The sequence below is a fragment of the Oryzias latipes genome, chromosome 23 (assembly GCF_053564925.1).
Source record: "Oryzias latipes strain Hd-rR chromosome 23, Olatipes_Hd-rR_3.1".
Taxonomy (NCBI): domain Eukaryota; kingdom Metazoa; phylum Chordata; class Actinopteri; order Beloniformes; family Adrianichthyidae; genus Oryzias; species Oryzias latipes.
This window is the reverse complement of record NC_136259.1, coordinates 13,925,562-13,946,819: the sequence shown is the minus strand read 5'-3', so window position 1 is coordinate 13,946,819 and position 21,258 is coordinate 13,925,562. Positions and strand designations below refer to the sequence as shown.

The 21,258-nt window shown below is 42.4% G+C and overlaps 1 protein-coding gene across 4 annotated transcripts in view; it reads left to right on the top strand.

Annotated features, from left to right (window-relative positions):
• The window catches only part of lmo3 (LIM domain only 3), a 40,351-nt gene that overhangs the window by 7,209 nt on the left and 11,884 nt on the right, over nt 1–21,258 (top strand). Inside the window, exons 3-4 of one of the 4 annotated variants that reach the window (XM_078941657.1) lie at nt 94–283; nt 1,812–2,096. The exons of 2 other annotated variants lie outside the window; for them this stretch is intronic. In XM_078941657.1, coding sequence (XP_078797783.1) covers nt 94–250 — 157 coding nt within the window. In that variant the 3' untranslated portion in view covers nt 251–283; nt 1,812–2,096. Of the gene's footprint in view, nt 1–93; nt 284–1,811; nt 2,100–21,258 lie in introns of those variants that run through there. One more of the 4 variants, XM_078941658.1, reaches the window with a different exon arrangement.

Genomic DNA, 21,258 nt, shown 5'->3' with positions numbered 1-21,258 from the left:
TGTGTGTGAGTTTATATTTGTGTTGGTGTGTTAGTGTTGAGGCGTGTACGTGTGTGCAAATGCTTCAGATTGTGCTGTTTTCTGTGACATCAGCTTGAAGGCACTCAGCTCATTACGCTGTAGACTCTGCTGCGGAGCAGCCTTCATCGGTGCTGATGATGAACAATACCGCCCCGCAGGAGGGATCAAAGATGGAGTACAGGCGGGGTCAGGGCTCTCTGCTGTCCCAGAGCAAAGGAGGCATGTTTGAGGGAGCAGGCTGAGCACCAATGACCTGCAGGAGGTAAAGATGTAGCATCAGAGAGAAGGGAAACATAGTAAGACATAATTAATGTCAGCTTTAGTTACAAACACTAGCTCCATGGCTGCGTTAACTCATTCCAAAGAATAACAGACACGTATCAAAAATCTTTGCCTGTGGTGTTCATGATCTCCACTACACCTTCTTTTGTGGTGTCTCCGTCTCCTAGAACCACAACTGCAGACTTCTGTGGATAAAGTTGTTCCTGTTTGCATTTGCCTTTTTAAGACGTGCAAACTGTAGACACTAAACAACCTTAGATCTCAGTGTTTGTTGATTTATTTGAATCTTCTCCTCCCAGTTTTTACACGTATTGCTAGAAGCGCCAAACCGTACGATTCTGTCTGTTTCAAATGTGCAATTTGATCAGTAAAAGACAAAGGCTGTCATTGTATGAGATCATAGCCTGAATCCGCCCATCAAAGAGCTTTTTCTCTAAAGAAAAATGATGCTGCAGTCACAGGGGTGTAACAGCGACTTGATTCATATCACAAGGTGTGGTTGACGGGACGATTGTCTGACCTAAAATGAATCCAGGTGAAGTGGAAGTTAGAAAATGGATCCAGGTGAAGTTTTCCCAGAATCCTTGGATTCCTTTAAGATAATCCAGTGTAAATGAAATATGCGTACAAACAAACGAGTAGGGCTGCACGATATGAGGAAAACTCGCGATATGCGATATTGGTGATTAATATTGCGATAACGATATAATTCGCGGTATATAAACAAATAGCAAAGCAACCAAAAACATCATTTCCATTTCACTGCAACAGTTTAAAAATTATACTCCAAATGACCCCTGGCGACATAGGAGGCAAACATCAAACATAAAAGGGCTCATCTGATTCATCAACAACGTAAACGGGTCCTTCCGATTGGTTAAATGCATAAGGGGATTTATTTCATTTGTTCAATATTTCAAGCTGCCATGAGATTGTTTTAGCACATTTATCATAACCATTTATTGTGATTTTCGCCGTCTTTTGCGGTATGCATATTGCACAGCTTGATGTCGCGATAACGATAAATTTGCGGTATATTGTGCAGGCCTACAAACGAGTAAAAAAGAATGAATCCATTCACATGTTAGTTGCATAAAGTTCAGCCCTTTGTTGTCTTTCCACTAAGGATGGGTGATAAAAATGAGTTGTCAATTGAGAATTGCATATTAGTTTGAATAATGACTCAAAAAAACGTCCATACTGCAGGATTTAGTTTGTAAATCTGACTGATGATGTCACTGCCTCACCTCTGACCACAGTTTAGTGGGTGTGTCTTTTGTTCTACATCAATTTCTAAACGACCTTAAACCTGAAGCAAACCGAGGCACAGCATCCCTGTCTTTGAGAGTCCATATCTTTGTAGCGGTCGATCAGTTTGGCAACATTTCAGACAGACTTTGGTTTCCAATTTTACATACTTGTAAGTTTAGTTACTTCTGACTGATTCTATTTTTCAAGTGCAGGTAAAGACATGATTGGTTTCTTGGTTTGTTTACTTGTTCTTTTAGGGTCTCCTTAACAGTTTCAGGCACCTTCATTGCTGCTCATCAGGACAGCCTTTCAAATCCAGCATTAACAGAAAATCTCTGGGTCTGCTGGGTCGTGATCCCGCACGAGAAAAAGCTCCGAATATGCGTGACAGGAGGAAGCATTAGTCTGCAGATCCCTCAAGAAACCTGCAGCTGCAAACATAATTACGGCTTTTCTTTTGTTTGTGCTCTGCTCTTTCTCAACACAGAGGAATGAAGTGTGAGCATTTCATCAATAAATGATCCCCTCGAAGCCCCCCAGTGATGATGCTAATAGAGCTGTTCCACAGTTTATGCTGATGTGAGCTTTTCAGTGCAGAGCCATAATGTCTGAAGACCTGCAGGAGGGCTGGGAGCAGCCAGACTGGTACACACACGCGCACGCACACTTGCACACACATGCAGCAGGGCCGGCCTCGAGGCCGAGGCGATGGAGACGGGACTCTTTTACAGGCAGAAGAGAAGAGCTTCGTTCTACATTCATCTTATGGTTAACAATGGTAAAGCTCAGGCATTGGCTCAGATGCCGACAGTAGCCAGGAGCCAAGTTTTAAAGTCACCTCCCCTGGGTTTTACAGTGTTGCACACACATCACAAAGTTATGCAGTTTTTATCGCAACTGGATGCTGACAGAAAAATACGACATAATTACTTTAAAGTCCCTCTCCGATTATCTTTTGATCTATTTTCAAAGCCTTCCCAGTGCTTCCAACCCGGAAGTAAGACGACTTGATCTCTGAGGCTCCGCCTCCTTTCACTCCTTGTGGGTGCCGCCCATTTCATGACATCAAGCTAGAGCCGGCCTCTGCATCTGTCTGCATCTCACCCACAAAAAAAACAACCAACATCCGGACAAAAATAGATGTGCAGATTGTACATATAACATAAAAGAGTTTAGCCGATCACAGCTAGCTCCACGGAGAAAGTGGGTTTGTCTATTTGCCTGGGGGCGGAGCTGGCAGTGCAGACTCTTCCTGGAAGGGGCTGTTCCTCACTTTGTGATGTCACAATGTGAGGACCCACTTGTTTTTGTGGATTGGCAGAAGCTTGTGCTCAGAGAGCCAGTTTTTAGAGGAAAACTCAAAAATGCGTTCAGGTTGTTTTACCAAATTGTTCAGCCGCTTTAACAGCTGATATGTGAATGAAAACAGCTGTGTGCACTCTCACGTGCACTCCTGCCCTCACACGTGTTTCTTCTCTGAACTTTGGATCTCAGCTCAGCAGATGTTGTCATGGTCTCTGTTTTACTGATGCTAGGTCTCTTCAGCAAACAAAGCAATCCTAATACTGTCATCCCCTCCTGTGAGGGAGAGGAGCAGTGATGTGGGGAGGAAAGGGGGAAGAAAACAACGATTCAAACTAACAACCAAAGTTATTCTGATTAAGCCTAGCTTTCCTAACATCAGAAGTTCATCCCTCCTCATCATTGGGGCGTGGAACCAGCACACATGCTCAGTGTGTGCACTGCTCCAGCTGGACTTGGAACATGCAGTCTTGACAATTGGCCCCAGTTCTTTCAGCGTTGACTCATCATGGATTTGGCAGCATTGGAAGAGCTTAAGGGCTGAAATGCTGCTGACCTGTGAGCCTCTGAGCAGCTTTCAGAGCTCCATCTCGCTCAGCTGTGGTCAGACTGCTCGGGTCCCGGTGCCGGTTCTGGTCAGGGACCACATGACCCACATTCTGTCTGATTTCTGAGTGCAGATTTTGGAATCATCTCTCTGCACTGTTTTGTTCTTAGCCTAGAATGCAGTTTTGATCCAACCATTTGATCCAGAAAGAGACTCTGTTTTTGTTCATTTATCATTTTCCTCTTTTTTAACGATCTTTTTCTTTTGCTGTTTTTTAATACTGAAACATAAAGTGAACAGAACTTTGTTTGTTAGTTTTGTGTAAACAAAAGTGAGTCTGAGCTTCAGGTAAAATCCCAGAGGTCTGACACCAATCCCCATAGCTTCAATTCTAAGAAACAGAGCCAGGAAGTATTTTGCATTCTGAAATTTGTCAGCGAGGCTCTCGGGGAACGGCGGTATCGGAGCCCCACATGCTCCTGTTTCTTTTAGATATGCCTCTGCAATTTCTTCCCTGTAACCTTTCATCGTTCAGGCCTTCCTGCGTGTGCATCAGCAATCCTGCTTTAAAATTCTCGGCGCCGCGGCACGAGTCACTCCTGCAATCTCCCAGAATGAAATTGGTTTTAGTGGGGTCATGGTTCACAGAGTGGCCCGTGTTATGATTTGATCTGATCTGTGGCGAGGAATCGAACAGGGTAATCCTCCCCGTGCAGACATCACTCCTACAGCTTCATATTTCCTGAGTCAGTTTGAAGGGCAGAAACGGCCGCCGCGCGTCTTTATTGGCTGTGGTGGGGACGTTGGAGGGGAGCTGAGGTGTAGCCGGTTATTCCCGCTGTGACGAGCGCCGGCTCAGAGACTGTGTGATGAGGAAAAGCGTCGCCTTCATTCGGTTAACTCTTTGATCCTGTTGGGGAATGTCAGCTGATCCTGCATGGAGTCACGTTTTCTTCAGCTAATGCAGGTCCAGAACCCAGCGAGCCGTGAACAGCCCGGTTGCTGTGGGCAGTCAAGCTAAAAACCCTTTTTTGGCGCTTCAGGTCCTCATCACACTCAAGCCGGTTTGAGCTGTTGTGTGTTCACTAAAGACATTTAGCATCTTTAGATTTCAGTTCAGGATTTGACAACTTTTTAACCTCAGCTGGGGTTTTTGAAGAATTCCTGAGGACCTCTGTTCAGTTGCAGATGAACTTTGGTGTGGTTCACTGCAGTGGAAATAGAGTCAAAGAAGACGTTTTTAATTGTGACCAGTGGTTGAGCTGAATCATCTGTCGGGGGCTGAAAACTTTGGAAGGGTGGCAAAAGAGAACAGCAGGGTGAAAGGATAAAAAATACATAAGCAAATAAAAGAAAGGGCTCAGGATTTTATTTAAAAATATTGCCTTTGTGACATATTTGAAGGCTTAAAGAATCTTGCATTGGTGATTTCTTAATCTTTGGCAATAATGATGCTATTATGGACTCAAAAAGTGGGGGGACAAAGCTTTTTGGTCGGGGGGCAGAAGCCCCAACCCTGCTCTCCTTTAGCTCCGCCCCTGATTGTGGCAAATGTTTCTAATCTTAAAGCGACAGGGCAGTGACCAAAATATGACCCAAGCAAATGCTGTTTGGAGACTAGTGGTGGGCGATTCTGGGAATCTGATACCAGGGCCAGTTTTACTGATACTTTTCCCATAAACTGTTGTTTTTTGTTAATTCGGCAATGAAAATATTCCCTAATTACAACAATCCTAACTGAACATCCATCAGATATAGAACATGTATGAAGAAGAAAACGGTAACTAGTGCAATATTTTAAAAATAGCTATGTGTAACAAAAATGGAAGTATAGCAGCGGCACGAGCGTATAGTTTTTTTTTTTTTCAGTTAAGGTTGTAATGTTTTCTGTTGTGTGAAAAGAAAACAAAGGCAACAATATAATTAATTTATGAATATAAACAATACAACAAAGAATCCTGCCATTGGGTCAAATATGTCCTTAATGACTCTCTCCACTCTCCACTCTCCAATAAAGCAGGGAGGGGAGGGGCGGGGCAAGGTGCGCTGTTTAATCAGACAGCGTTGCCAGATTGGGCAGTTTTCTGCCCAAATTTGGTGGGTTTTTTATTTTAATTTCTGTCTTCATTCAACTTTTTGTTAAGAATTGTAAAGCTCGTGCATTGCCTCAGATGCCGACATCAGAAAATCAAACAGTAAAGAGATGAGTCAAACTTTATTGTCTGTCTGCAGCGTTGCAGACAGACGCCCGGCTTGCATGAACTCAAACCAAGCTCTTTGCCGTACGTATTGAAGAAAAACTGCGACCCAAGTATCGATCTCATCATGCTAGAATCAATACTTCACCTTGGTATTGATAATATCAATGTGTGTGTGTTTTCTAACAGGATATTGTGCCTGTGCAGTGACGTGCGGTGAGGTTAATGGCTGGTGAGGCACTGACGTCATCAGTCAGATTTACAAACATATGAACCATGAGTATAAATAACTGAGTAGCTTATTCACCATTTGATTGACAACAGTTAACGTTTTGTTTAAAATATAATTTCAACATGTTTTTTTTCATATACAAACTGCAGCATAGAAAAAAGCACAAACGTTATTATCGTCTTACCTTTAGTTGTAAATAAAGTCCATACGCCGCTCCTTCTGAAGAAAATGAGTTGCCGCTTCCTATCACTTCTTCTAGTATTTTTTAGCGTCATAATCTCAGGGCTCACCGGCGCCCCCTAACATGAGGCACGAGAACTGCAACATGAGGCACGAGAACTGCTGGCCTCACCCAGCGGCTTTTTCGCCGTCGTTTAGCGCTCAGCACAAGAAACACGTCCCTCACATACAGTTATTTATAAAAACAAGCACTGTGCATCATATACATCTGCTAAATTATTTAAACTCAGCTCATATAGTACAAGTGATTGAACCGACATACAGAGAGACAGCAGTACCGTCTGACTGCATAGGTATTGCGCAATCCAAGGTGAGGCTCAGCGGGCTGGTGCCTCATCGCACGTCACTTAGTATCTGAACGGCAAATGCGGAAATTCAGCGATTTTGAAAAGAAAAAACACCCAAAAATGGTACATTTAAATGGAAAATGACCGCAAAGCACAACTTACTGATTAAATATAATAATTGAATTTATTTGTTCTCTTTTCTTCCCATAATGACAGGTGAGGCTGTGCCTCACCTGCCTCTCCTGACTGCACGTCACTGTGCCTGTGTGTTTAATGGATGCCACACGCAGCATTAAATGTGTTATTTGCTCGACTCTTTACAAAAGCATTCACTCAGTTGATTTAGCATCATTCCTTAACTTCATACCTGTGTCAGTGTTGTTCGTTTTTTTGTTTCAAGAATTGATTCGATTCCGGTTGTAGCTGCAAGAAATGACAGATATTTAAACACCAAAGGGTCTGTGCTTTTCTTTTTGTGGTAGCAATCCCCAAATTACCATCCCTCTCTCTCTGTGTGCTTTACAGTTAACGATGTGAAATTTGTGAGTAAAATGTCAAAGCTTTTTATTAAAACAAAGGCTGTGCTTTGCATGATGACCAAGCAGCTTTGGAGTCGTCTTCTCAAGAACATTCCATCAGGATTTTAATTTATTTTGTAAAGATTTTAACACTTGGAAAAAAAAACATTTACCTGGAAACATTTATGTGGAAACAGTCTAAAAGCAGAGAAGGTAGAAGCTTGTTCTGACACGTTCTTCTCCTCAGATAAACACATTTTTTTCCAATTTTGGCCAAAATGAACTCCGAATCCTATAATCCTGGTTCAAGTTTAAAAGATCAAGACAACTAAGAATTCCCTTATAGTTTTGAATTCCTTTAACCCTTGTGCCATCTTAGATGACCCCCCCTTACATTGACATGTTCTCCCTACCATGACAAAGGTGGATAAAGGTGGAAAGATTTCATGTAATCCATGGACACCAGTGAGGTTCACAAATCATTGAAGAAAAAAGGTTCAGAGCACTGTCTAGTGGGTCTAGATGACCCAACTCCCAATGTTAAAGTGCCTAGGATAGCACAAGGGTTAATGCATCATCTTCTTTACTGCTGAAAGGGGTGAGTCTAAGGAACATCTCTTTCTGAACATTTAACAGGATTTTTGCCTTAAATTCCAGCGTGCCACAGGAGGTCGTGTCAAACCAAACTCTGAAGACAAACCACGCCTTTACCTCCTCTTAGGTCCTTCATCTGCCTCACCAGGTGCCATAAGCCCAAATCTTTGTGAGCACAGATGAAAGTGGGGATGCTGAGGAGAGCACGGCAAATCTCTGCTCACCAGAAAGTAATTGTACCTGTCCACTCTGAAGCCACGCCGTTCAGGGCTTTTAATTACATTCACGTGCATTTTGCCGGTTCTTTAACCTTTGCTGCCCGCTCCTTATTGGGTGTGCTGCAGGTCATTTCCATGCATACATTAACAGCTTACCCTCCTCCTCATCTTCAACGCCATTTATTCATGAGGCTTTAAAGATTATGGTTTTTAATCTAACCCAGGAAGGTTCTTTGATAGCGAAGAGGAGAAATGTCGGCTGTATGGAGACATTCAGGATGTCTCTGTTTGCGCTAGAACGTCGTGATGACTGAGGTTCTTCTCCAGCAGTTTATAGTTTGTGGGTTCCTGTTGCAGGTTCATGCTGACTCCAGAACGCCTGTCCGCTAACGGATGAAGGTTTTTCTGAGAAACAGATGGAAATCGGAACATTCCCCCTGAAAGTTTTCTGTTGGAACCCCCTCTGGCTGTGCGCGCTGCGCCCATGGAAACCTGCCAATGCAGTTTCACGCAGCGACGGAGTTTAGCCCAGTGTGGATGCCCTTCATGCATCACTACGAGGACTCGGGATGCTGGTGTGAGAGCTGCAGCTGATGAGCTGTGTGCGCGCTGAGCGGCCTGCCGCTGCCTTCTTTGGCTCTTTTGATGTAATTTCAACCTTTATTGAATTTGCTGGGCGCAGTGTGATGATCACGAGCGCCGCACCCACAGCATCTTCAGCATCAGCATGCAGACCAGCAGCTCTCTGCTTTTGGAGCTGCTCACGGGCATTTTCAGGATGAGAGGAATTTCATTTGTGATCGCACTGGACAGGAGGATCATCTTTCAGTTCAGAAGAAAGCTGTTGGGAGTCCATTCAAATGTCCCGGTCTGATGCAGGTCTGGCTTCCTCTGATGGCCCTCCTGATTGGTCAGGCATCAACTCTCACCTGAACTCTGGTCAACGTTAAGCTCTAGAAACCCACTTTCAGCTGCAGAAGACTTTTTTTTTTTTTTCGTGGAAGATAAATTGATAAAAAAAAGGGCATGCAGCTCCTTCTCTGTGTAGGAAGGAGGGGGGCATTAAGGCCCGGATGGTTCAGATTAAAAGAACCATTCAATTCTATGGGGATGAGGATGAGGATGTGAGGTGGACTTTGTGTAGTCTATGTAAACGCCGTAAAGCTGTTCTAAACTCTCACCCTCAGGTATCACTACGCACTTTTTGATGACCGTTTTCGTACAAAAGGCGCCGCCGTTGAACGTGTGTTAAACGTTAAACCAGGTACAAATTTGACCAATCAGGGACTGATTTAGTAGTGATGTATGGATGACGTCCCCTTTTATTCACAGAAGGACCAACCGTTTGAAACGGTTTAGGAGAAAGTAATAAGTGTCCGGCTGGAATTATATGACCCCAAGGCAGAGAAGAAATTTCCCACTCAGGTGGGTGACAGCTGATGGGAGCGTGTCCAGACGCCTGTCACACGCCTGATCCAGGAAATCATCCGTGAGGATCTGACAGAGCAGCAGGATGGTGGCCCTCAGGCTCTGGGTGATGTTTGATGAGTCAGACGTCCTAAACTACGTCCTGTTCACCACCTTCACAGCTGGGGGGGGGGGGGGGGGGGGGGGGGGGGCAGAGCTGCAGAGTCACATGATGTCTTGAGCATTTTATTATTAGAGAAAGGAAAATCTTCAGCTTGATTTGATTTTCATTTAGATGATCAACAAGCACAGATAGTTTCCAACGTTCTTCTGTCACTCAACCCCCCACATAGTTCAGCTTCAAAGAAGCTCACCTCCTGATTGGAGAGAGCGGTTGCCGTAGAAACGTAGACCGACTCAGATCAATCACTGCTTACTGATGTCTGCTGGTTCCAACGTCCGTATCGCAAAAAAATGGCGACTAAATTGACTTCATTTATTGGAGCCGGATGCAAACCATTCAAATCAAATCAAATCAAGCTTTATTTATATAGCACTTTTACAACATTCTTTGGATGACGTCACACCGACTCAGTCCAGTTCTCTGATACAGTCAATGGTCTGTAAAGAACAGATCAGCTGCTGGAGCCCCCCACCGTTCGGGCAATTTTGCTCAGCTTAAGAGAAACAAACGAGGAAATGGGTGCAGAGCATTGGGGGGTGTACCTGCCTATGTGGTTGTGTTTGGGGGGCCGCTGTCATAATTTGACTGAATTTAGATTGTCTCATGCTGGCTGGGATCATCAGATGCCTCTGTTCTTGATGGAAGGTGGGGGCACCTCCAGGACCTGCAGCCAAACGAGATCTGGATGGAGAAGACAGCCGTGATCTGACAAACCTTCAAACCCTTTTCCATTGTTCTGCAGAGAGGGAAGGGCTGTGGTCAGCGCTGTCGTGTCACAGCAGAGAAGGTTCCTGGTTTGAATCCCGTCTGGGTCCTAAGTGGAGTCTGCATGTGCTGCTGTGTGTGTGGTTTCCTCCCTGTCCATGAGCACGTTTAACAGGTTTACTGGTGTGTGTTTATGTGTGTATGTGGGCACATGTTTCCACGTGCCAAACATGAGCCAGGCCATCTGTGAGCTCCTGGCTGAAGAATCCCCTATTGGAGATGAAAGGATGTGGGGCCTGCAAAGCACAGACCTGGTGGAGTAAAGAGGAAAACAGAGGAACAAGGAGGATCTTAACCCTTGTGGTATCCTATGGGGTCAAGATGACCATTGACGTGTTCTCCCTACCATGACAAAGGTGGATAAAGGGGGAGAGGATTTCATGTAATCCATGGACACCAGTGAGGATCACAAATCATTGAAGAAAAAAGGTTCAGAGCACTGTCTAGTGGGTCTAGATGACCCAACTCCCAATGTCAAAGTGCCTAGGATAGCACAAGGCGTGCGGATGGGTGTTTTTACTATTAAAGAATTTAGATTAAACTATGTTTTAGTGCCTGGAATAGCACAAGGGATAAAGGAGCAGACAGGAATGCAGAAGAGCAGAGATGAACATAAAGGAGCATAGAGGAGCATGGAGGAGGACGACATCTCTGTGTAAAATGGAGTTCAGACGGATCAGCATCAGTGTCTCTTAGGGGTGTTTTACGAGGGGGGGGGGCTGTGAGGAGCGACTTCTCAATTAACGGGCAGCGTAGTGGAACCACCAGACACTATTGTGTAGCCCCTCCCCCCAGTTAGAACGCTGCTGACTCCAGAAGGAGACACCTCTACGGGGAGACTACGAGGCTCTGAGGTGTTTTCTTCAAGACTCTGAACCACAAAGCAGCTCTGTGCTGGTCAGAAGGTCCAGCAGAGGTTTGACCCACTGCTGGTGTCAGGTTCACCTCAGTGTGAACGCTCAGGAGCAAAGAAAGGAAATGACGTAAACAGGGCAACACTTCCAGAGTTTCTATTCATCCTCAAGGATTAAATGGATTGTTTGTTTTTATTTGTGTAAATTTTGAGCTGCTCTCACTCACAACTTAATAGAGAGCCCGGCGTCTGCTCAAAACAAAAGAGTTTTATTTTTTTTAAGAAAGACGATCCTCCAGTCCTACAAAGTCCAATGAAGAAAAAGTGTGAAAATATTTGCTGATCCGAACATGCATCGACAGAGAAAGGAAGCATCGGGTTCTGCCGTTTCCTCTCATGCAGATCTACTTTCAGCCAGTGTGTGGAGGGATCTTTCTGCCATTATTCCAAGCTCAACACTCACTGTTTTGAGCTCAAAAAAATCTTCATAGGAGTGCTGTCTACGGAGGCCCTTAAGTTCAAATCACATCAACAAATCTGTTGAAGCAAAAACGTGTTAAAGATCGCAACAGCAAACCTAATAATAAAAACTAACATTTTAGAAATCAAAACAAAATTCCAAAAACCAAAACTTAAAACAACAAACAAACAATTCCACAAACAAAATAAACAAACAAAATAAAAAAGGAAATATTTCAGAAAACAGGGAGGAACAACAAAGGAATTTACAGAAATCTAAACGAATTTTTAAAAAAAGAGACAAAACAAGAAACTGAAAAAGATTCAATCAGTGACATCCCATAATACCTACTTTTTCGGGTTTCTTATTTTGTTTCATTGAACATTTTATATTAATTTTTCTAAACTTTTTTTTCCAATTTTTCTGTTTCTGAAATTTTCCTTTTTAATTTTAAAGTGGAATGTTTTTTAGTTTTTGCTTTGCTTTTTTAAATTTTGGGCTGTGATCAAATGTATTTGTGTTGAGTGATTTGCACCTCAAGGCCACCGTAGCTGCCCCCCAAAGGGCAGCTGTCGTTCCTGCACGATGTGTTCATGACTTTTGCTTTTCTGGGAGATCAGAACTAAAGAGCGTGAGGGGAAGATTTATTTTCACTGTAAAACCGCAAAGACGAAGGGTTTGCTTCTTTCAATAAAATAATTTTCAAAATAAAACGCTCTTAAGTTTATGAATTCTGCAGGACAAAGGAGTAACACCAACATCTTCTATTTCTCACTGGCTCCAGCATCAGTTTGCAGACTTCTGCTTCTGGATTTGGGCTCTGTGTTGACAGTAATGATGATCAACGTGTATATTTCTAAATGACCATCAACACCAGTTTTGGAGCGCTAAAACCACAGGACTAAACTTCCGCGTGGAGCAAACGGTACAAAGATCTTCCTTTACTTTAAACCTTCAGATATTCCAGTTCTGTACATTTTACAGGGAGCCGCTGAAAAGTGGAATCTTGAGTTATTTTGACTAAACTGGCTATTCCAAACACATTTGCAAATATTCCAAGAATATTTGGGGGTAAAAATGATTGAAAATAACATTTTAACTACAGGAAATGATTCTTTTATACATTTGGGAATATTTGGAAAATTCCTTTGAGGAGGGGGATGAAAAGTTTTTTTTTTTTTCTATTGCACATGTAAGGAGTTTCTTGGGAATCCTTTATTCAGAGTGCGGTGCACATGTAAATGTAATCATTGGTGCAGCAGACGGGGGAACCGTCGGTAGCGGCCAGTGAAGCCACCACTCTGAAGCCGCTTTGTCCTGTGAGTTTCCACAACCAGGCGTTTGCAGAAAACATCACGGCTCGGCTCGGCTCGGCTCGGCTAAGGGTGCGGCTTAAACAGGTTTGAAGACATCATCCCAGGACGTTTCCTCCAGCCGAGCTCCTGGAATCTGGAACAAATCAGTCGGGCCAAATCCATACAAAGGCTCATTATTAGCGGGACATGCAATCCATACAACTAGCTGTGGGAATACAAAAGAATCAATGCGGCGCAGAGGTCAAACCTTTCTCTTGTGTTTCTGATGCTGATGTCAATCTGAGCCGGGCTGCTGCAGATGCAGCAGAGACTGCTGAGCGGCTGAATTGATTGCATCCTCCAGCAGGCCGATGCCTTTTAATCTGTGAAATGCTAAGCAGGTAATTAAAGTGATTTTAAAGCGTGCTGTCAGAGCGGCGTCCATGTGCAGGCCTGGTGATTTTTCAGCTACTTCGCTTGGATTAGGAAGGCTGGATCACGGGGGAGGGAGACGTTCTGCACACAGATTTAGGCAGGAGTTTCCATCGTCAGACATCCATGGGCTGATCATTGTCAGGGAGCAAACCCCGGTAAAAAAATGTTGCTAAATATTAACCTGGAGGAGTTATACCCGTTTAAAGTTTGAACTGTTTACGAGTGGAAAAGCAAAGGAAAAAAGTGGATTTCCATGAAATCTTTGGGCCTGAGGAGCTGAGACGAATCCCCTGAGTGACAGCTGTAACTACAGGAAGGTTGTAGAACTGTGGATGCTAAACCAATGAACAGAGTGCATGCTGCCTCCTGCTGTATGGGGTGACAGTGTGGCCTCTCTGACATACTTGATCATCCTTCTTGAAGAAAGATTGCAGTAAAAAAACACCACCATGTGTTTGTTTGTTTGATTGACTGATGCTAAAAGTCCTACTCCAACTAATTTCTTCTCCTCTAATTTTCAGTGTTCCTGGTGGTCTTTTAACTGTGATCACACCGTTTTTAGTCAAAAATGAACAAAAAAAAAAAAAAAACCTGTATTGGTTTTAGGACATAGTTTCTGCAGAGCGCCAGGAGTTCATTAGAAAGTTGAGTTTTGGGCTGAAGAAGCCCTACGTTGAAATCCCAGCATGCCTGCGTTTACACTCTCCCTTGTTATCTTATAGCTCCTTACTCCAAGCTAACATTAGCGTAGCAAATAAAAATAATCGCGCAATATCGCAGCTATCCAGCCATACAGTTTAGAGCCAGATGGCAGTTCAGACGAGGAAAATGAAGGCGTTAATGGATCTAGTTTTCTGCAAGCAGAGGATTTAGAACTGAAGTGGAGCAGGGAGACTTTGGCCCATCCTAGACAGCTGCTGCAAACCAGAGGGTTATTAAACCACTACAAAAACATTTCTTTAAAGTTTGAGGAAGGACCAGTTTCTGGGACTTAGTTTCTGCAGAGTTTCTGCATGACCTCTGAGTTGTTGGCGGGACTGCTGGCACGGAGCAAGCCCGCCCCTCTTCCCCTCCCCATTGCTGAGAGCTCAGAGCAGTGAGCTAGCATATTTTCTACGTCACTAATTAGCTTTTTCAAGAGGCATTTTTTCATCTGCTCACAATTTGAATAAATTTATGAAATTGCAAGCTAAATTGTCTTTATACATGTCTTCTATAGTCAGGAAAAACGTCACAAGAAACCGTAAAAAAAAGAAATTAAACATCATAGTTATCGGAATGAGTCTTTAGGATTTTAAGTTCTGTTTTTTTTCTTTACAATAAATATAGTTTCTATTTCTAATTCAATGTCATGATGCTCTCTGTCAGTCATGTCCCTTCATGAAGTCTTTAGCTTTTCAGGTGCTTTGCCTGAAAAACCCTTTAACAATATGGGAAAACTCAATTCGTGCATATATGTGTGTGTTTGTGAAATAAAGTCAATTAATACTTAAAAACAGTTAAACAAGTTATGACTATGTATCAGGTACTATAGTATAAATCTCAAGACAATTTTTGTAATACACTGATAGTCCTGTAATAGGGCTGAGCTGTGGTGTAGTGGTTAACCCAGCGGTCTGCCACCTGAGGTTGCAAAGGCACATGCAGCTCTTTTATTCCTCCATGGTGGCTCTTTGGCGTTAAAGCAAAACGCTCATGATTTGAATAAATAATGGGTTTGTCAGTTACATTTTGTCATATTTTTCTTTTAAATGAGGTGATCCTATAATAGTATAATAAACTTTTTTTAACTTCTCCTGTCATGTCACTAAATAAAGAGCCCTTGTGTTCTTTATAAATTCTCCAAAATGCGCACCAAACCAAGCAAAATGATGGTTAAATCTATTGTCACAACTGTTTATTAGTAGAGTAAATTTAAAGCCCATGTTCTGCTGCAAATCAGTGTCTAGTTTGTGTTTAGAAGCACAGGTATTATTTAATTTAATTTAATGTAATTATAGAATTGTATTATAATGAAAGCAAGTCAATCTGCTGTAGCAGGAGGATCTCTTTTGTGTGTGTTTTATTTTGAAAGGAATTTGTGCGTGCTGCTGACTGAGTAAAATAAATAGAAACTGTACTTAAATAATTATAATTCATTTGTTGTAAATATTTGAAAAGCTATATTTTACAAATAAATGGCTTAAAGGCAAAAAAAACATGAATAAAGTGTATTGTTAGAAGCAGTGCGGTGCGACTTTGTGGTCGTCTCTGGGTTTTGGTCATTAAGGCTCTGACCTAAATTGTTCATGTCGTGTTTTGTCATTCGTCGATGTGCGCAGATGCCCGTCGAGGGTTTCAGCCGACAGGTCTTTCAGTGAAAAGGGAATTCTGAGCTGTTCAAAATTTTTGGTTGAGATTTATGCAATTTATGCGTATTTTACAAAGTTTATACACATTTATTACGCAAATATAACGCAATTCTGCTTGATTTTTGTGAGATGCATATGGAAATTTGTGGCTTTCCACGATGGTTCCACGTATGTCTAACAGACCTTTTACGCATGTACCACCGATGTATAACTTTTATATCGCATAAATATTACGTTTAACTTACGTAATTGACGCGTGAATCATTAATGAACTGCATATCAACAGTGCAATAATCACGCACGGTTCATGTTCTACATTGATTTATGTAACTTTTTGCTTAAGTCTGAATCCGTTGGAAACCTGCAAGAAAAGTTCAGTCACTGAGTCAGAAATATCTAAATCTATATTACTATAATAGTCTAGTATGCTGTATACAGGTTTAGCAAAATAAAATGTACATTTATGTCGACAGCAAATTATACGTACATCATGCAGCATGTTGATAATAGCACTGCAGAATCATGCATGTCAACATGTGTTCTTTTAATGAAGCCCCTGCAGCATTAAAAGGAAAAAATTAAAGTACTTACCTGTGATTATGCCTTCCTCCTTCATGGACTCATTTCTCCGATTTTGGCAGTTGAAACCTGCACAATGAAATGGTGTTATGCAAAAAATGTGTTCACATGCATTCACTGCAGTAGTAACTTGACCTCACCAAGAGGGCGGCGCTCTACTCCCATGAGGAATCACGTGATGTCTCCTCTAGCGATAGAACTCATTGGGACAGACCCCTGGGTTCACCTGTCTCCGCACACATAAAAGACTGGTTCAAATCTTGGCTAGGACCTTCCTTAGTGGAGTTTGCATGTTCTCCCTACACACGTGTGTGTGGGTTTCCTCCTATAATCTAGAAACATGCTTATTTTGATTGCAGTATTTTGTCTCCATCTTTAGTGATATATCCATACACTGAAAAAAACACCAAATCTCATCAAGTATTTTTGTCCGGTTGCTAGTTTAAGTATTGGACTATTGAAATATTGCAAAAACTAGCGGCTTGTTTTAAGACAATAATATGTTGTTGAGTCATTTGATCTTAAAAACATCTTGTTGATGAGAGCTTATAGTTAATTTTAAGATTTCATTTTGTCTTAAAGGGGCAAGGCGCTAAAGTATTAACTAGGGAAAAACATCTTGTATTCTAGATTCTTAAACTTATTTTACTTTAAAACACTGACTAAAAACACGGCTTCTGCTGTAAACCTTTGTCAAATGTGAAAATGTTTGATGTCCTGCAGTGAAACAGGAGCTCAGCATGTCACCAGGATGCTAACATGCCCCCCCCCCCCTCCCCAAGGATGATTGTGACTGTGGAGCAGTTTATCTTTGAAGATGGATCACATGGAACAGCAAGTGTTTTCCAGCCTTTTGGAGGAGTTTCTGTAGGTGTAATTAGATGGCAGTGGGGGGGGGGAGTGTGTTCGTCCATATGGTCGGCCGCTCCTCAGAAAGCACGCCATAATTCATCATTAGGACATCAGAGTCCAGGTGCAGATTAAAGCTGATAGAAGTGGCAGGCGGTGAAGTGAGGGCACTCAAGGAGGAAAATCTTATCCCAGTCTCAATTCCCGGGTCATGGCTGCCGTAATTGAAATCATTTTGGCCCTGGAGTTGTTTAATCACTGACAATCTCACATGCAGGGGGGGCTAAATTGAAAAAAGCATGAATCTGATTACATCTGCCACCCATAACTGTCTCCCCGCCTCCACTCCTCACTCTGGTACTCCACCCCCCCGCCCCCAATGCAGACTCCGTGGCAATAATGAACATATCTGTTCTCCTTCTGTCCTCCCGCCGCTCCAGACCCGAACTGAGGTCCGATCATCATGGGGACAAAAGCAGGTGGAGCTGGGAAGCGTCATTTGTCTGTTATTAACCCCCAGCCCGTGATTATGCAGATGACCATAGATTTTCCCCAGATCCAGGGGTTGTTCTCCGTGTGGCAGGCGGACGAGGAACGGTCATGCATTACTGGACCTGCCACATTCATCATGTTGACTGATGGCGCAGGAGCCGCTCCCCGGGTCCCGCTGGTTAATGTAGTGGGTAATTAACTGTCATTTGCCTAGTAATAGGCCGATGATCAATGGTTTGTGGGGAAACAAATTCTAATCCCGAAGCTGATGAATGCAGGCTGAAGCCGGAGCCTCTGACGTGTGGGGGGAGGGGACAGCTGGAATGGGGGGGGGCACCAACAGAATCTGTCTGTTCTGCCCCCCTCCCAACATGTAGTTTCACTCCGCAGATTTCCCTGAAAGTAAAAGCGCCGATAATTCATTTAGTTTTTAAAAAAAGCTTTGCGTTTCCGAGCAAATCTCAATCCTGCAGTTTCAGCTCCGCTGCTGAAGACGGATCACATGTCCATGCAGACCAACCAGTTTAGCCAATCAGAACCACTCGTAAGAAATGAAGGAGGTTCTTCAGATTAGAAGAAAACTGGGATTTAAACTTCAAACAACAGACTCCAGTTAATCCAGATCCAGGTTATTATGATGGTAAAGAAGATCAGGATAACAAAGAAGACAATATCTTTTAACAAAACCCTAACACTTTAAAGTCCATCATCTTTTGATCTATATTCAAAGTGGTCTTTTAAATGTGGTGAGGCTGTTTTATGATATTGTAGTTTCGATCCAGGTTCCAGCTCAGACGGGGAAAACAGAGACGTCATGGATCTTTTTGTCTGCAGGTGATGCATCAGAACGGAGCTTGTGGTCTGCTGCTTGTAGCATCCACGGCACATTCGACATCAATTTTCAAACAGCCTTTTTTCATCTGCTCTTGATTCACAACAATTTGAATAAAGAAATACCCGGAAAGGCAATTTTCAGCTTAATTTTCTTTATATATGTGCTCCATCATCAGAAAAATGCCACAACAGCGTTCAAAATAAGGAGCTGTTTCATCAGATTTCACGGAGGACAACCAAAAATGAACCTGATGGTTGTCCGTGTGACTACCTGGTCTTTTATTCAACATTTTGGCATTTTTCGACTATTTTTCAAAGTTTTTGGTCAACTGACGTCCGACTCTTCAAGATAAAACTGAGTGTACACGAACGATGTCACGTGACTTCTGAACGAACCGAGTACGCCCGAAGACGTGAGCGGCTTCAGCCTCAGCAGACTGAGTCGGACGTTGATGATGATGACATACCCCTAGAGGAACTTGTCTGAAATGACTTGTCAAAAATGACAACATTGCACCTGCATGTCTTGTTTAAAAGATCAGGGATATTAGTTTTTACTGCTGCTGCAGCCACGTGCAGTTTACTGCAATGTAAACATGGTATCATTTACACATGTGTTTATTTGAAATAGATGTTATATTATAACTTTTCATCACATATAAATATTACTTTATATTTGGAATGCTGTACTAGTCCCAGTCCATACAAGTATTCTAAATTTTAAAAATACTCATTAGGCTACAGTGTTGGTTAATGTAATTAATTTTCTGATATATTATAGGGTAAGATAAAGTATTTTTATTTGACCGTAACAGTATTTGATTTACATGGGAATACTTTGTGTAACCAGATGCTTCAATATTCAGTAAAATGTTTGTTTTTATATTTAAAGAGTTTTTTAAATGTCCATCATAAGAGGCAGTTGATATTAGATGTATAGAAGAAATAAAGATGTAAGTACTGACATCTGAGTAGGTTTCGTTGCTGTTGAATATTGGTATCAAAGGACAACCAAAAATTGAGGAGGACAACCATGTTTACTTGCCAGGTTGTCCAGAGGACAACCATTTTCTTTTCCTTATTTTTAACCCTGCACAAGAACATGTTACAAACACCATTTTCATTGGTTTGCGTCTTAAAAGACAAAAATCTATACCTATCATCAAACCACAAACCAGGTTTTAGGGCTTCTATGGCTTCAATAACAGAAGTTTCTAAAATTTTAGCACCTTTTAGCTGTGAACTGAGGAAGTAGTTTGTTTTAATGAAAAAGATCTTCTACTGTTTTTACCTTGGGTCCTCCCAGGTCAAAGCTTGGACTAAAACAGTCAATTATCAGTGTGTTCCCTCTTGATGGTTGTGAATTCTTTCTGCTTTGCTTTCTATGGAGGGAATAAAGGAGAACACAGAAAATGTCAAGAAGCCTAATTTCAGATACATCTAACTAATTGCAAGAGTTGTAACCCTGATAGATCAGCGGTGGATTTATCCACAGCAGTTCTGTCAAATCTTCTGTTTATCAGAAAAAATCTTTTTGAGACCCAAATCCCCCAATGAGGAAAACACCCAATAATTCCCTTACATCCAAACTAAATTTGACAGTTTAAATTTCAGCAAAAACCTGGCACTCATTACTCCCCTAACCCATAAAGGACTGCAGGACTATCCAGTATCCTGAATTTGAACGTAATTCAAACACGTTAACTACTTTATTTTAAATATGTCACGTCACCCATTTGTCAAAGTAAAAACCTAATAAACGCAAAAGTTTTTTCAAAAACTATGTTCTGATGATGAAAACTTTGATAAATTCTAAAAAATAAATGTCCGTACATATTTTTCAGATGCCAAATACCTCAAATGCAATGCATTGTGGTCTATATAAGCGAGTGGACTGATCGAGTGAGTGGGACGGCCTGCATAAAAAATGGTTTACTTATGTCTTCAACCAAATGAATTCAGTTTAGGCGCTATTTAATCCCGACACGGCTGTCGCCATGTTGGAACCAGAAATTGTCATTAAGCGGTCCAAGTTGTTCATTGTTTCTATGGAAACCAATCTTGCAAATTTGCAACCTTGCCCTTCTGTAGCTCTGCCCCTGCCTACTGCATACATTGGAAAGTGGCTAACATTTGCTGTTACCCACTATATTTAATATTGTTTTCTGACATTACAGCAGGCTTTGTGTGAGCCGACTGAAAGGTTTTTCTTCATTGTTACTTGTTTATTGGAAAATTAATAAAAGGATTTTTCGGAATTGTTTAGTTTTTTTGTGAAAAAACATTACCTAAAAATCAAGGTTTGAATCAAATCGTGGGAAAGAGAATTGTTGCGTCGCTAGTGTCGCCTAGCTGAGTCCTAAAAGATAATCAGGTTAACGGCACAAAAGCCTCTCAGCGTCGCCCCCTGCTGGCCTCACCCACATTAACAGTTAGTGGAGAGTAAGGCAACCTGCTGGGTCTACGTTTGTTACAGGCATTTTAACATTTTTTACAGCCCACTTGTGGCAGCTGGATGGAAATAATCCTGAAAGGAACCCCTCCTGGAGGACAGCCTTTTGTGTGTCAGGAACCCCCCCCCACTCCGTCGTCTTAGGAGGGTCCTGGTTTTAAAAAGGGTCACTGCAGCGTGGGACAGAGACTTAGCCGGAAAGGAGTACCTGTGTTACCATGGCAACATACCTGTGGTCAGAGCTGTGTCCTCACAGTCAGAAATGATCACGAGAGTTCATGGATTTCAATTGAAGGTCTGGCAGAAGCTGTTCTCTCCTGTCGTTGAATTCATTACTAACAAATCAGGCTCTGCTTGCCTCTCCTCTGGAGAGCTATTATCATGTGTGGCATCAAACCGGCAGTGAGGAGTGAGGAGACAGGCATGTGGACTGCAGCCATCCTACCCCCAGAAGGGAGGGCAGTGGGCAAGGCAGCACTGACTGCGGCTTCCTTAGCGAAGGCAAAGTTTCACACACCTGCTGAGAACTGCTGTATTCGTCAAAAGACACGAAGTAAAGCTGCAGAAAAACCAGCACGTCCTGTTTGGTTCTGCTCTTCATCCATCGCCAGT